The 16,654-nt window shown below is 39.0% G+C and overlaps 2 protein-coding genes across 2 annotated transcripts; one reads left to right on the forward strand and one right to left on the reverse strand.

Moving 5' to 3' along the window:
• Positions 1-538: 538 nt before the first annotated feature.
• On the reverse strand, positions 539-10,310 carry LOC114462364 (pre-mRNA-splicing factor ATP-dependent RNA helicase DHX15). The gene is made up of 14 exons (XM_028445155.1): positions 10,122-10,310; positions 7,721-8,063; positions 7,430-7,623; positions 7,182-7,341; positions 5,682-5,900; positions 5,432-5,599; positions 5,268-5,354; positions 5,000-5,149; positions 4,653-4,761; positions 4,378-4,569; positions 2,705-2,827; positions 1,581-1,771; positions 1,278-1,447; positions 539-1,177 (listed from the first exon to the last, which is right to left on the reverse strand). The coding sequence occupies exons 1-14, from the start codon at positions 10,184-10,186 to the stop codon at positions 1,060-1,062; spliced, it is 2,289 nt and encodes a 762-aa protein (XP_028300956.1). The 5' UTR covers positions 10,187-10,310; the 3' UTR covers positions 539-1,059.
• A 1,103-nt stretch (positions 10,311-11,413) lies between these two features.
• On the forward strand, positions 11,414-14,316 carry LOC114462368 (extracellular superoxide dismutase [Cu-Zn]-like). Its single transcript, XM_028445168.1, has 2 exons — positions 11,414-11,556; positions 13,179-14,316. Exons 1-2 carry the CDS (start codon positions 11,519-11,521, stop codon positions 13,807-13,809), a joined length of 669 nt encoding a protein of 222 aa, XP_028300969.1. The 5' UTR covers positions 11,414-11,518; the 3' UTR covers positions 13,810-14,316.
• Positions 14,317-16,654: the final 2,338 nt, after the last annotated feature.

The following is a 16,654-nucleotide window of genomic DNA, read 5'->3' on the forward strand; positions in this document are numbered from 1 at the left end:
CTTGGATCAAGATCACAATCAAACCTCACCACCAGGTTAAGAAACACTACAATACACAACTCAACGAAAAGCTGTGTCCCTGAAATTGCTTTGTATTGTAAATTAAAACCATACCTTTTTATTTGACTTAGTATTTTCTACTTAGTCCAGATGTCACAATACTGTTTATACTGTAGTGACACCTGCAGGTGTGTGCCGAGTACTTGCTCTTTTGATCAGTTCGACCATTCACTTCTGATGTTAATTTTAATCTGGAGAAAAACACATTATGTTCTTTCTAAATTTAAGGTGTTAAGTGCCAACAAAATTCCAGTAGATTGTCTCTGAAAACCTTAACCCAACTAGTCTTGCATCAACCACAAGGATGCCACATCAAAATCACTCTTCATACTCTATATTAGACCCCATCAGCCTGCATTAATAAGTTAAATGGCTGCCATGCAATTGTCCACACAATAAATTCATCTACCAGGGCAAAAAAGCAGTAGAATGTGCCACTACTTCCAATACTTAAGCAGAGGTATTGAATGGAGCACAATGTTTAATTCAGGAAAGACAAGTTGAATTTGAACAAAGTACTGATGAATCGCACAGAAAAGCATTGCTGGATGGAAAAGAACCGTATCAACATTACGGAAATATTCAACTCCTACCACTCCAAAACCTATTTACATATTTTGGGGAGTGACTACTCTACATTGGCAATAACAGACTTAACCATTTTTTTTTTTTTTTTTTAAACAAAGAAATTAAGTCAGAACTCCTTTATTACAGAAACAAAGCAAGCAAAAGTTTGTCATTAGTTCAGCAGTCACCTAAAGAAAAAGTGATCACATCTACATGAAATGACAGATGTTCTTTTAATGATGTTAACCAGGTCAATTACAGCTGCTGACTTTTTTTAACCGACATTACATTTAACATTGATGAAGAAAAAAAAACACAACAGTAAAAGAAAAAGAATGAAAAAGCCTACTTTTTAACAGTAGGATACAATGACACAAAAAGATCTAAAACTTCAGTATGAAAATGGTTACCAGGACACTGCCTTTTTATTGTTCAATACTGGGAATACTCTTTGCTCTCTAGTTTGGCAACAATTCGCTCCAGCTGTCTCTTCGCTTCACATTGAGGGAAGTTGCTCATTTCATAGTACTGGGGCGCTATCTTCACCAGCCTAGAACAAAATCAAAATAAATAAATACGTACAAACATCAGTAAGACGTAATGACATTTTAGATTTTAAATGGTTTAAAAAAATTTTTTTAAATGTTTACCACTCTGGCTTGATGTCTGTGCATGTACGGATGTAGTTTTTAGTCGTGAGGACAAATTCATTGTAGAGCACCCACTCAGGCTTGTGGTCCAGGACTGTAGATGGGTGAAGCTGAACGACTTGGTTGTCTTTGACTGTAAGGTAATGACCAGTGCGCTCCAAATGAGCCACCTGTGGTGAAGATATCAGTTTTCATACATAAACGTCAGCAGAACATGATCCTATGACACTAACAGTAATGAGGACTCAACACTTCTGATTGCTATGCGAGGACAGCACATAAGATGCTCTGCTGTTAGCGTACCTGCATAAAGAAGCCGGTGCAGAGCGCCCGCCGTATGTTGATGTAGTAATCTCTGCTGGTGAACTCTGTGCTGCGGCGAGGCAGGTTGAAGCGGTCCATGATCCTGGACAGCTGCATCCGCACGTTGTCAGCAGACGCCAGTGAACGGTAGTTGACAAAGTTGTCATAACACCACTGATTCGAGTCATTATCTGGAAAAAAATGATGAAAATTCAAACAAATAATTACTCAAATTAAGCATACAATTATTATTTTCAAAAAGTGGAATAACAATTTTAATCTTAAAAAGGTTATAAAAAAATGGAGACCATTTCAACATCAGTCAGTTTTAAAATGTAACTGCAACGACGTATCCCTAATCTACTGAAAAATTGGAACAATGTTTATTTCTTGTATGATTATTTACTTGGTTATTATACAACCATGTATGCATATGTTTTTTTTTGTTGATCTTATATACCAGGGTTGGGGTCATTTACAATTTTCAATTACAATCCATCTTCAATTACAAATCAATTACAACTGTGGTGGCATCACTTTTTCACAATTACAATTATTTTCCCCCTGAAACTCAGTTACAATTATGTTCTCAATTACAAAAGTTCAATTACAATTATTCACAATTTTTCTGCCAGTATAGCCCTAGATTTGATTATTCTTTTTTTAAACAGTAAAATGATTCTAAAGAGAAGTGACAGACAGTGGGAAAAGTTGATATGAAACACATTTAAATAATTGTTAACTACGTACGTGTAAGCTATAGAACTTTAACATAGTTCCCCAGGTTTTTATTTTATTAAACTGTAATTGAGAGTTTTTATAGAATTTCCATCACAATTATCTGAATGCCATTACAATTCAATTACGATTACAACAACAACTGATTCTTTCAATTACAATCAATTGCATACAATTATAATTGACCCCAACACTGCTGTTCACATATTTAAAAATTTGGAACTGAAATATGTAATGCCGTATTATATTTGTACTATCTGTTCCCAATAAAAGTGTCAATTTGGAAAAATAAAAGGTTACAAAATAAAAAAATATATATATATATATTTAGATGGCGATAACATATGATTATTGTAAATTCATGGCAGACCTCCGCCTGCGCTTACTTTGCTTGAAGGCGTGATAGACGTTGAGCAGCGTCAGGTGGTCTCCGTCAATGTGAGCAAACCTCATCTTGGACTCGTCTGCAGCCTTCTTAGCCTCCGTGGGACGGACAAAGCACTGTGGGACTAAACAAGGTTGGTATGGGCCCCAACAAAGCCGCCCATAGGGATGAGTCAAACATTCAGTGAAACATGGAGCACAGCCTATGATGCTAGGACACTGCACACTGCGTTGGGACAGGGCAGGACCACACGCTCTATCAAAGGGGGGCTGCAGGCTTTTCTCATGGTCATTTCCAACTGTACTGGCTATTGGCTCGGAGAGAAGGAGCCATTTACCACATCTGTAAAACAAAAGTTTTCACACAACTACATTGCATTAGGGAAAGCAGCAATACTTGACTTTGCGTTGTTTTTGAGAAGTATAACATCTATGCTTTGGGTGAAGAGATGGCTCAGACACTTCAGGGCTTCACACAACTGCTGAAACATGAAAGTAGTGGTGCCTGCCCTCTCCACATTGAGAATGAAAGGATTATGGGAAGTTTGTTTACAGTCCATTCAGAGGGAGCTCACAACAGGTACCTGATGACAAAACCTCCCCTTTAAATTTACAATAATGAACCAATAACAACAACCACCATTATCATTTTTAAATAGTAAAATCCTGGGGTGAGTATTGGCAAGGATGTTGCAATACTTGGGTCACGATACAATATAATGATATCGCTATATATTGCAATATTCTCTACGCAGCTAATACCAAAATTAAACGTAGAGATGAAAAGTGAAGTTGCTGTACATCAGAAGATATAGATCATTCAGAGGACAAATTGAGTCAAAGCTATTTGCTTCAAAACATCCTATTTATTTATTATTATTATCATTATATCTATGGCACCATCTACTGGAGAGGAGGTGCAGAAGTGGCACAATTTTCAAGTTCTTTATGAAGGAGCAGGAGCTGGTCAACGTGCCCAGCAGTTATGCTGCTCTGCTGAGAAGTGACAATGTCTCCAGCAGTAGACAACACACAGCCACAAAAATGTGAATAAATACTTTAAGAAAAATATTGATTAAATATCAGAAAAGAAATACATATGTATATTTTTTTCAAATGGATAAAAAATAAAAAAGATTTAAAATCGGCAACTAAAATATTACGATATATCGTGAAATCGATGTTTTTTTTCCACACCCCTAGTAAAATCATCATTTACTACTTTTGACTTGCACTTAAATGCAAAAATAGTGTCTTTTAATTTGCTTAAGCATATGTACATAATGAAGCTGAGCAACATATGAGATACGGTGACATCTAAATGTAAACTAAATTTATAGAAATTTTCAACCAAATTAAGGTAGGAAATCATAAGCTTAACAGTAAATGACTACTTTGAAGCCTCATCTGGGAATAATGTGGCCAGTACATGGAGTTTAGCTCTGGCTGCCCATCACAATGCATTTATTTAACACGAGAAATGATTATGAATTAGCAAAATGCACTATCAGCACAAATGTTTCATAAACTGCATACACATTTTTGATAAAATGCCATCTCCAACTGGGCCATCAGTGCATTTACGTTTACACCAGCTGTATACAGAGCCAATTAACCCGGAGGGAGGTGGTTTATAAGAAAAAAAGGTAGCCTTCAGCCCAGTCCTGGGCATTACCTGACAACATGGCAGTGATGGAGAGGATCTCATTGGAGCAGTTAAACTCGCAGCTTGCGATGACCATCTTTGCCAGTTGGGGGTCCAAAGGGAACTCTGCCATCATAGAGCCCAGCTCTGTCAGGTCACCGTCATCATTCAGTGATGCCAAGTAGTTCAACAGCTCGAGGGCTCTCATTAAAGTCTCTGGAGCTGCAGTAAGCACAGCAGACCACGAGGTGAGCAGGAGCGCCCATCAACAAAAAAAGTGTTCACAATTTAATCAAGTGGCTCACCTGGTGGATCCATGAAGTCAAAATGCACAAGATCATCAATACCAAGTTTTTTCAGCTGCAGCACGACAGACCCCAAGTTTGACCGAAGAATCTCTGGGTACGTGTTATCCTGGAGAGGGAGCAATGACATCATGAAATTATTACAAGATCAAAAGAAAATATTTTTTATTAAGAGATCCCCTCTGATGCCTTCAGCTTAAATATGCATTCAGCAAATAATGGAGGGTATAATTGCAAATCCAACCTAATTTGACAGCATATTTAAATATGTCCACATTGTCTATGTACCAAAATAGTTCTTGGGAGTTTCTGATCATTATGAAAATTGATGGGAAAATGTCACTTGCCTGCATCTCTGTTTTGTAAGCCTTCTCTGTGTAAAGGCGGAAACATTTCCCGGGACGTGTTCTTCCGGCACGTCCCGCCCTCTGCTGAGCTGAAGCTTTACTGATGGCAGTGACCAGCAAAGACTCAACTCTAATACGTGGATTGTACACCTAGTCACAGAAAAGACATGATCAGGAAAAGACCAATCATAGCTAGATTCATCCAACCCAAACATGGGAAAGACTTAAACCAAAATAATACTTTGACTCAAAGTCTTTATTTTCTCACCTTTTGCTTGGCGAATCCAGGATCAATGACAAAAACCACACCATCAATAGTTAAAGAGGTCTCAGCGATGTTTGTCGACACCACCACCTATGGATGAAAACATTATACTCTCATCCACTTGATGGGGATTAAGCTTTTTTGGGGTCACGTGATTCAAAAATTACCTTCCTTCCTATAGCCCCGTTGGGCTTCCTTGGTGGTGGGGGCTCAAAGATCCGTTGCTGCTGCTGTGGGGGCAATGTGGAATAGAGTGGAATGATTTTAATGTCTCCGACTTCCGGTCCGAGGTCATCCACCTCCCTCTTGATCCGCTTGCAGGCTTCGTCAATTTCCTGAAAGTTTAACATCTCATGTAACTTTGTTTATTTTAATGGTAGAATGAGGCAACACAGAGATTGGCATCTGCATATTTACCTCTTGACCCGTAAGAAAGAGAAGGCAATCTCCTTCATCTTCCTCACACATGTGAATCTGGATGACCGTACGGATTGCTGCCTCGAGATAGTCTCGCTCAGGCTCAGGGGTGTAAAAGATCTCTACAGGGTGTGTACGCCCAGGAATAGTCAGCAAAGGACAGCTGTCAAAATACACCTGGAACTTTCCTGCATCCAGGGTGGCACTCATGACGATAACCTGAGTAGTGAAAAAGAGAATAAAGACGCATTATTTTTTGGCTCAATGTTGATATAGGTTTCTGTTGTTTCAGCACTCACAGAGAAACTAGTGTACCTGTACATAAGGAAGACATGATGACATTTAACATACGGTCTGTAAATGGACACTAGATGTGTTTGGGTTAGGGATGGAAGATATGGCCTTTTTTAAATATCTAGATGGTTTTTAAGCTATATCACGATATACAATATATAGCTCAATATATATTGAGCCTTGCCTTGATATGATGCTTTGATGCATACAATCGAACCAGAATGACAATACTCAATACACTCCTGACCAAAAATTTAGGACCAGTTGGAAAATTGCAAAAATGTACATTTGCACTGTTGGATCTTAAGAAGGTTCTAAGTGGAGCTTCAAAACGCAAAAAGAAGAAATGGGAGGGAGACAACAAAATTTGAGTCAGCTATTTACTGTAAACAAGAATGAAACTGAAATAGGCTGTCCATCCACTGATCAAAACTTTAGGTCCATGGCTAAAAAAACAAAACTAAAACCCCCCAAAATACAAATAAAAGTGAGTAGAGACTCAAGAGCACCTTCATAACAAATTCCAGTTTGCACGGAGACAGATTTATTATTCTATTGCAACAGGGAGTGTGTGTACAAAAACTGAACAAAAAGGAAATAACTTGTTACCCCATTTCTGTGCTTTCCATATTGAACAAGGCAGATTAAACTCAGAGCAACAATGCAACAGCATTGCAGAAGAAATGTGGCTTTAGTCTTTACTGTGATTGCACATCATACACATCTATTAAAGATGTAATTAAAACACAAAAATTGGTGAAAGAACTATTATTTCAGGATTTCTTGTCAAGGATATACTTCTTTTAATTGCTGTTTTTTGACTGTTAAGCACAGGTTTAGAAAGATAGAAGTCGCTAGATGACATCAAGTTCAAAACAAGCTAAATGTGGTGGAAACCGGCACAATCTTGCTACTCTGTTCAACAGGTCGGCTCTGTAGTAATCTCACTTATGATTAACAGAGTTATCAGTGTCCCGCTAATCATACTATGTGTAACATGAAGAGTTCAGTTGCAAAAAACAAACAAACAATAAACGCCATTATTTTTTTGGGGAGGGGGAGGGGAGAGAGCTAAAGTTTGTAATTGACAAGGCTATAATTCTTACAATCTGTGGACAGACTTTGGAAGAAATTTCCACCAAATATTACCCAGCCCTTACTAAGGGCTTCAACGAAGAACTATGAGGGAACTTGAAACTAAATTACCTTAAGATCTGGCCTCTGACGAACCACTTCCTTGAGCACGCCCATCAGGATATCTGTTGCTAGAGTTCTCTCGTGGGCCTCGTCCAATATGATCACACCATATCTCTCCAGCAGCGGGTCATTCATGGCTTCTCTTAGCAACATACCATCTGTCATGTACCTGAAAAACATTCAAGCATGCTCTGTTAGACTGGAGTTATCTGAATTAAAAAAGACAAACCAAAACTGTATTTTGTTGCATATCTTACTTGAGTATGGTTTTGGCAGAGCTGCAGTCCTCAAATCGGATGGAGTATCCAACCTCCTGACCAAGCATGACGTCCATTTCATCAGCCACCCTTTGAGCTACGCTCATGGCTGCCACTCTCCTGGGCTGCGTACAAGCTACGGCCCTCTTCGGACCAGGTAATCCCCTGACCATATCCACACACCACTGTGGAATCTGGAGTTGGGCATCATGAAAATGGTGTCGATCAAAATTTGATAAGCAGTAACGATACATTGTGAAAAACTGATTGAAAACAACCTTTATTTCATACCTGAGTCGTCTTCCCAGAGCCAGTCTCTCCAACCAACACAAAACTCTGATGACGTGTAATGATGTCACTGAAGTTTTCCTTGTACTCCCACACAGGAAGTTGTAGCCTCTTCTTCAGAATCTCGTAGTATCGAGGTGTGTGCGGCAGATTGGTGAAAGGGTTGACCTGCTGCTGCATAATCAATTGCTTGAGTGGTGCTAAGCTGGGCCCAGCTGCTGTTGTGTTAGAGGGGGCACTCAATGGCTTGGAGTCTCTGTCCCGGTCTCTCTCGCGATCACGATCCCTATCTCGGTCCCGGTCTCTGGGCCGATCCTCACGATCTCTGTCACGGTCCCTGTCTCTCCTTTTAGGAGAAATAAAGCACAACAATATAAACAATTACACTTTAAAGAAATTATCTAAAAGGTTAAAAAAAAAAATCTACAGCAACATTCAGCTAATTACTTTGACATTTTGATGCAACCTTCTGTCAAAGAAAGCTTTAGACCAGGGGTCACCAACATGGTGCCCGCGGGCACCAGGTAGTCCGCATGGACCATGTGAGGTGCCCTCAGGACTGTTCTGGAACTCATGTCACCAACGAGCGCCATCTAAAATCTGATTTACTCGCCAGTCTTCAAGCCCACACAGATAAATGCAAATGACTGATGTAGACAGTTGACCTGGCAGAAGCCAGATTAATGTATAGCCCTCCCTCTAACTCGAGTTCTCATCCATCTGGGTCTGTGTCTGGTCAATCCTTTCGGAACCAGTGAGGGACATGAACAGAATGCTTGAAGTTGATTGGGCGATGCGCCTGTCCACCATGATTGGTTTTAGCCAATCACACGGTAACAAATGACGTCGTCATCAGCATGCGCCGCAGAGACGCTGCTACAACAACAACAACAAGGCTTTGCTAGTGAAGACTTTCATTTGAGATAGTAATGCTGCGGTCATTATGTTGTTGGGTGAGTTTTACCATTTTTGCAACAAGAGTATGTAAGTTAAGGGCATGTTAACCATCCTCCTGCATCAACATCTTTCTATTTTGATTTGGAGCTATGCTAATAGCTCCAGCAGTTCCTCTCCCCGCAACTGCGCATGTGCCAGTTTTGCTTCGGCGCTTCTGCCTTCGTCACACCTGGATATCCCGCCCTAAACCACAACATTGCCTCATGATTGGTTCTAATCGGTTCAGTTTTGAAAGGCAAAAGCGGGAACAGCACAAGATGGATTCTGCTGTTTGTGAACACCAGGAGAATCCATCTTGCAGGCAAGGTTAGTAGTCAGTGCCTTAGTAGAGTTACATATTGCTGCACTTTATAAATTATACATTTATTTTAATTGAAATATTGTGACAAATGTGTTTAGGTGTCAAAGATTTGGGATATGGGTTGTGGTAACATAATTTTAAATAAAACGCAAAGTGGATTTTCGTAAAATATTACATTAATGGTTAAATTGTACAAACATATTATACGTTTTGTTATTTAAAGTTGTTAGTGGCTAGTAAATTAGCAACGTGATGATTCCCTGTGGAACATAATGAAAATGAAACCATTTCATAAATTAAGTTAAAACTTACAGTCAAAACTAGAACGCAGTGATTTTTAAAATGTAGCCCTTTGGACTATTACGACTAGCTTTAAAGTAGCTCATAGTTTCAGAAAAGTTGGTAAAACCCTGCTTTAGACTTTATTACAGCTCAATGTTTTATTTGAAATCCTACTCTAATGTGCACCTCTGCCATACAGTGGAATCCTATGAAAAGATTTGTGAGCACTTAAAAAGTAGAAAAATTACAGTCAGTAGCACCAGACTGTCATTCTTCTACTAGCTGGGCTGTCAGTGTCAACATGTGACGACTCTAGTGTAAACGCATGTCAGTTTACTTTTATAACCAGCTCACATTTCTACATTTTCTTCATACATCTACAGGTTTATTGATGACTGTTATTGTTACACCAAGATAGCTTAACAATGGCGCTAAATCTGACTGAAACATAGACAATTAAGTTTCTGGCTATCTGGAAAGACAAGTAAATACGACAGTAATTTGGCATTTCACATTTTTTAAAAACCATTTACAATAACTTTTGAAGTCTCCTTAGAACAAGAGATATTTAGCTAACTGTTGTTAGCATCCGGCTATATGACCATTAGCAACACACGTGCCTCAATGTGGAGAGCTAAAGCAAATAATGTTGAACTGTCTGCATCAAATACTAATATTATCTATTTTAATTCATTATCATAGTGGTTTCCAGTGTATATGCTTAAAGGAAGCAGCGGCTAACATGATCCGATAGTTGGAGGTAAATTGCCTCGTTTTTAAAGCAATGGTGGCGGTTGGCCAATGGTAGCTAGCTGTTAGCATGTGTCTGGCCCGATAATGCGATGCCTATCAGGCCCTACTCACCCTTCAGATCGTTTTTTACTGGACGAGTAGTCATCCCCAAGGTCCAAGCGATGTCTTTTGGACATACTTAAACGAAAACCAAGCGTATGCTTTAATCACTAAACGTGGAGAGAGTTGTACCAGACTAGGACACCGGGTTTCCTGATTTCTGCGGCTAGCTAGTTGGTTCTCAGGCTCGGATTAGCTTTATAGACTTAGTTAGCGCCTCCTGCTGCTCCGGAGGGAGAAGTATTTCTACATTTAGAATTTCCGGCAGACTAGACGTATTATTATTATTATTATTATTATTATTATTATTATTATTATTATTATTATTATTATTATTATTATTATTGAGAACAGATTTGATCCAAATGGATAGATGGATCAAGCCTGATGAAGCCACACCCACTTGTTACTTTTTGTAAGAAGTAACCCTTAAAGTCAAAACTAGAACACTTAGTGCTTCTGACCCCTAATTGCCTGTATACCCTAAACCAGGGATACTCAACTGGTGGGTCGGGACCCACCAGTGGGTCGCGGACCTGCACTGGGTGGGTCGCGGACAGCTGGTCAAAAATAAATTAATACTTAATATCTCTCATGTTGGACTTGCCTTTATTTTGAAAGAAACTTTTCTTTTGACAGGGGTGCTGTGAAATGCATGTTACACGGGGCTATACTGTGTATAGATTTATGTTTAAAAAAAGAATATATATGTGTGTTTTCAATGGCTATTTTAGAAAAAAATAATTTGGTTGGCTGAATTCTAAAAAAAAAAAACTGGGTCACAATTTAATGACCGTGATAAAATGTGGGTCCCAGTGTGAGACCAGTTGAGAACCCCTGCCCTAAACCATGAGTTATCAAATGATCTTGCCCTGGGATGCACATTGTGCCATGGTTATTAAATTGTGACCCACTTTTTTAGAATTCAACCAACCAAATTTAGTTTTCCAAAAAAAAAAGCTGTTGAAAACAAAACATAAAATCTTTTTAAAAACATAAATCTATATATTTTCCTGTCAAAAGAAAAGTGTCTTTCAAAATAGAAGACAAGTCCAACATGAGAGACATTAAGTATTTATTTAATTTTGAAGAGCTGTCCGCGACCCACTTTTGGCTCCCAACCCACCAGTTGAGAATCACTGCCCTAAACCCTAATCACCTGTATTAAACATTGAATAATAAAAGGAGATAGGGTGGATTCCAGACTAAGATGGATCAAGACATATTGTGAGTTAACTTAGTTGCCAATATTGTTACTAAAGTGCGTGTGTCGTGCGGTCTCCGCCCACACAGAGCCACGCCCCCTGTTGACACATTTTTGGGGCTCAGTTTGTTGCATCTACACAAGCATCGAAGACCTCAACAAGAGGGAAAACACTGACTTTTCAGCTTTATTGCTCACTTTGAAGATGCTCTCACATCTACACAGACCAATGGACTTCATATGGTAACTTGTCTTCTACTTAAATCACTTCTTTGATTGTCTTCTGTCTGTGATTCACTGTTATTACCAAACTGCGTTAATTACGTTTGTTCTGTAAACCAACAACCTTAAAAGGGCTTTTTTTATTGAAACTAACGCTATTTTAACATTTTATGGTTGTTACACAGGGAGGTTAACGGGCACCCTGTGCAAATGTGCGCAGTGTAATAGTTATGACACATATACGCCCGAAAGACATGGTACTGTTGCATGGTAAGGCCTGAACTTATTAATACAAGCTTAATAAATTATGTTTAAAAATATTACTTAGTGTGCAAGTAAGGAATGAAACTTCAACATACACATTCATCTTCCACATTTGCATGTATGCTGAATGTGCTTTGCATTAAACCGTGTTATATAACACACAGACATCTATAAATACGTGTTTAGTACATACAGCACTGAAGATTAGAAGTCAATAGATGAATAAGTAAAACATGAAAATATGTAAAAACCTGATGTGAATAGTTGATAAATCTCTTTAAAAGCAGTTTTAGGACTAATACAGGGCGAGAGGGAGCGGGAAATTAACAAATAGTGTTACTTGGTCACACCCCAGGCCTGGAAATTTAAAAAATATAGAAATAAATCTATTCAGGAGCCACTAAATCAGTGTTTTTAAACATTGAGGTCAGGACCCCATGTAGGGTTGCTTGAAATTTCTGAATTATTATTATTATTTTTTTTTTTTTAATTAAATTTTGTAATTATAATTCTTTTTTCAAATTAAAACCACACACAATCTTAAACAACTGTATTTCTATACTTTCACTTTGTCAAATAAAATAAAATAAATATCTGAGTTCAGACATTATCAGAAACTAATTTTTTGAAAAATTAATGTCTTTGAGGTCGGCAGAAATTATTGATATCAAAATTGGGTCACAATCCCAAAACAGGTTGGAAACCACTGCACTACATACTGTTTATTTTTACTTATTTACAAAATTTAAATTTTTTAAATTTGAATTACTTTATTAATCCCTGAAGGGAAATTACAATACACTCTGTTGTTTTTACGGACATGCTTCTCACACACATAGGCCCAAATCACACACATGCACAAACAGGACCTGTGGACATGCATTAATGGAGAGATGTCAGAGTGGGGCTGCTTACAATGAAGGGAGCAGTGTTGGGGTTTGATGCCTTGCTCAAGGGCACCTCGATGGTGCTCGAGAAGTGCCCTGGCACCTCTCCAGCTACCAGAACAACTTCCGTATTTTGGTCCGCATTGGGACTTGAACCGGCCACCCTCCGGTTTCCAACCCACGGACTGAGCTACTGCCGCCCCAAAATGTGATTAAAATGTATTTTATCACTTGTTCATTCCATCATTATGCTCAATAATACTTTTTTAAAATAGTTTTCTAAGCAAAATGTTGTAGTCGGACAAAGGGGGGTACTTGGATTCAGAAATAAGAGAAAGGGGGTACTTGAGCTAAAAAAAAAAGGTTTGGACCACTGCTGTAGACAATATGTTAGTAATAAAGCTGGTACTCCTAATGTTTGTAGATGATCAGCTTATTAATTTATAAAATTACCAGATCACCATTGAAATGCCTGTGTATCTGCTTCCTCAGGTCAGTGAGTACTTTGGGAGCTGTCCTTGTTCTACTGGCCGGTTCTCAACAATGGGTCTCAGCCCACAGTGACTCTGTGGCTCCACCGGAGGTCTCGCAGTACAATGGCACTCTGTATGCCACCTGCAGGATGAAACCCAGCACCACTCTGCCTGATGACCTCCCCAAAGTTTACGGCCGTGTAGTTTTCATGCAGGAATATCCTCAGGGAAAGCTTCGAATAAGTCTCTCCTTGAATGGCTTCCCCTCGGGGGACGGTCCACAGGCTAGAGCAGTTCACATCCATCAGTACGGAGACCTGAGCCATGGATGCGATGCCACTGGGGGCCACTACAATCCACATGGTGCAGATCATCCCAACCACCCAGGAGACTTTGGAAACTTTGAGCCCCGACAGGGCAGAATCACCACACAGATGGAATCAGAGGCGACCCTGTTTGGAAATGTGTCTGTGATTGGGAGGGCAGTAGTGATTCATGAAAAGATGGACGACTTAGGACAAGGTGGAGACTCAGGGAGCCTCCTGCATGGGAATGCAGGCCGGAGGCTTGGCTGTTGTGTCATTGGGATTTCCTCTGCAGATCAGTGGAATAGGAACCAAAAGTTGTTGGCCAGACGTCTGAGGATCTAGTCCTGTCGAGGTGATAAGTAATCGTCTGAGAGATGTGAATCACATAATATAAGATAAAAACCTTTTTATTGATCCTCAAGTGCAGAATTATTCTCATGGTATCAATTCAAATCTCATATTTTTTATTCACAGGGAATAAAAAGACCACAATTATCTGATTTAACATTTTCTATGACTGATGTGTCTTTAGTTGCCATGTTTTCTCCATATGACCATGTACCACAAATTGGTTTCAAGTGATTCTAAAGTCTACATGATATCCATGCCATATCACAGCATTGTTAAGTTTTGCATGCAACTCTATCCATATTATGACTGTGTGTTTTGTTTCCCCTGACCACTATGGTGTTTTCTCCATATAATCATATACTGTCCTATTTTAGCCTGTGTATCTATCTGTTTGATCTCATTGTAATATTACACTGTATCTGTTTGCTTAAAACAATATGTACTGCCAAATGTTTAAAGACTTCCTTGCTCATTTTGAAATGTTCCCCTTCATTTGTATGAGATCAAAGTAAATTCTTAAAGACAAACTCTTTGGACTTAAGACATTTTCTTCCAAGTCTGTAGGTTTAGCAAATGTTCCAGCAAAAAATGTGGTCTCAGACACGAGATCTCACACTAATGCCCGGGGTGTAGAGTAAGCAGAAGTGAAGCAGTACAGCCTACCTATTGTTTTTGTTTTTTGGGATTTTTCTTCTTCGTTTGGGGGAATGGTGCTTTAAAACTAGTGTATTTGAGGCATTTCTCGGTAATTTGGCGACTGCCGGTAATTATACACTGAAAAAACATTACATAAATCTTCTGCAAAGCTTGAGAATTCCCTTTAATCTTCACATAAGAGGGCTGATATTGTAAAGCGCTTTGCGACTACTTATGTAATATTTTAGGCACTATTGAAAACAAGTCCATTAACATTTATTTTCTGAAACAAACACAAAGCCAGTGGATGGTTATTATCTAGATGTGTCAGCTTTTGAATTTATTTTTGAACATGCTAAAAAGTTGCAAATTACCCAAAACCAAATATTTTATTAAAAAAAAACAAGAAATACGATGTCAAATAGCCATATGTCGTATATGTGGCACTAATGCACAGAGTGCTCAATGACCAGGTCATAAAACATAAGTTCTTCCTTTTTTGGAAGACACTTCTGAGGGTGCGTTCACACCAAAAGCGACTGCAGTCGCTTCAATCGCCCGTAATGAGTCGCTTGAACATAGTGGTGCTTTTCGGTCACTTCATTCCTTCATCGCGCCAGCGACGTGATGACCAGGGAACAGTGTGTGTGTGTGTTTGTCTGCCGCTGACAGGGGAGAGATCACTTGTTCTCCAGCCGTAACCTATTCAAAAAGTGAACTTCTTTAATTTTGCCCTGGTAAATTCAAGAGGTCCTGGCTGCAGCCGTCTCACTGTAGCGGGAGGGAGGAGCTGCTGCTTTGGCTTTAGTGACAGGGACGGCCGGGGGAGTTGTCGCTTGAAGTCGCTTAAAAAGTTCAAATTTGTCATCTTTGAGCGACGAGGTCGTGCTTGACTCGTCGCTGAACTCTTGTCCACTTTTTTGTTAACTGCAGTAATCTGAGCCCTCCTGAGCCTGTCTAACAGTGAGAGCTGTTGACAGATGTGATGGTTGTTTGAGGGTCTTTTTTAATGTGGTACACAAATACAATATTGATCAATTAATAAACCAAATGAATATACTTTACAATATAAAACTGTCAACAACTGCAAAGTATTTAGAAAAATGATGGATTCAGAGATAAACCGAACAAGATGTAATCATGACTGTTACAGACAGTAAGTCCAGGCAAGCATTCTGTACTGGCACAGAAACAGATCAATTATCCCAAGGAGAATGCAGTTCACAAATTTCAAGCAAAAGCTTGTGTTAATTTAGTTTATCCAAATATAACAATGTGTAGCCATATTATACAATTAAAAAATGAAGGATTTAAAAAAATTTAAATAAAAATTTAAGCTTTTTGCAAATCATTAGAAGTAATTAAGATATCAGAAGCATCGATTGCTTTTCCTGTTCTATTGTCCAAAATTTCAACTAAATCGGATACATGCATTTTTAAGTCAACAGCAGGAATGTAAGTACAGCAACAAAGATGAGTTTACAATCTGCTAGAGCCAATGTCGTCATCTTGCAGACATGATTCACAAATAGATGTTAAGTCCAGTGACGTGCAGCCAGGATAGGCAGGGTAGGCAGTGCCTCCCCAAGGGTGAATTTATATTTTGAATATGTTTTAGTTATGAATTATTTTTCAATTTCTGCCTACAGCAGTGGTTCCCAAACTTTTTGTGCCCAAGTTACACCAAAGGACAAGTAAGGCACACCTATTGTGCAAAACAGTCTTTATAACACGTGTTGTCACTCACATCATGTACAATATCTGTAAATGTGCATAATTATTTACCAATGCCAAATAAAATGTGACAAAGACAACTATATTACCCATAAAATATTTATTAACAAAATATTTTAAAAACAAATTAGGTATAGAGGTTGCCTCTGTAGGATGAAATGAGTTCATTACAAAGTAGTAAATTAAAAAATTATTATTTTTGTGTAGTTGTATATTGCAATAAAATCATGTCTGGTTGTCACAAAATCCCACGGCACACCCGGACCTGCCTCACAGCACACCAGTGTGCTGCGCCACACCGTTTGGGAACCACTGGCCTACAGTGCCTAGAAGTTTGAAAGTGTCCGATTTTGTGCTTTTCATAGCCCAAATGACTCAACACCGCTATTTCCTGGTACAGCAGAGATGCTGAACAAGTCTAGCTCCTATGCTGTAAGGCAGGAGGAGGCCACGCCCTCATGGTTTG

The sequence above is a fragment of the Gouania willdenowi genome, chromosome 1 (genome assembly GCF_900634775.1).
Source record: "Gouania willdenowi chromosome 1, fGouWil2.1, whole genome shotgun sequence".
Taxonomy (NCBI): Eukaryota; Metazoa; Chordata; class Actinopteri; order Blenniiformes; family Gobiesocidae; genus Gouania; species Gouania willdenowi.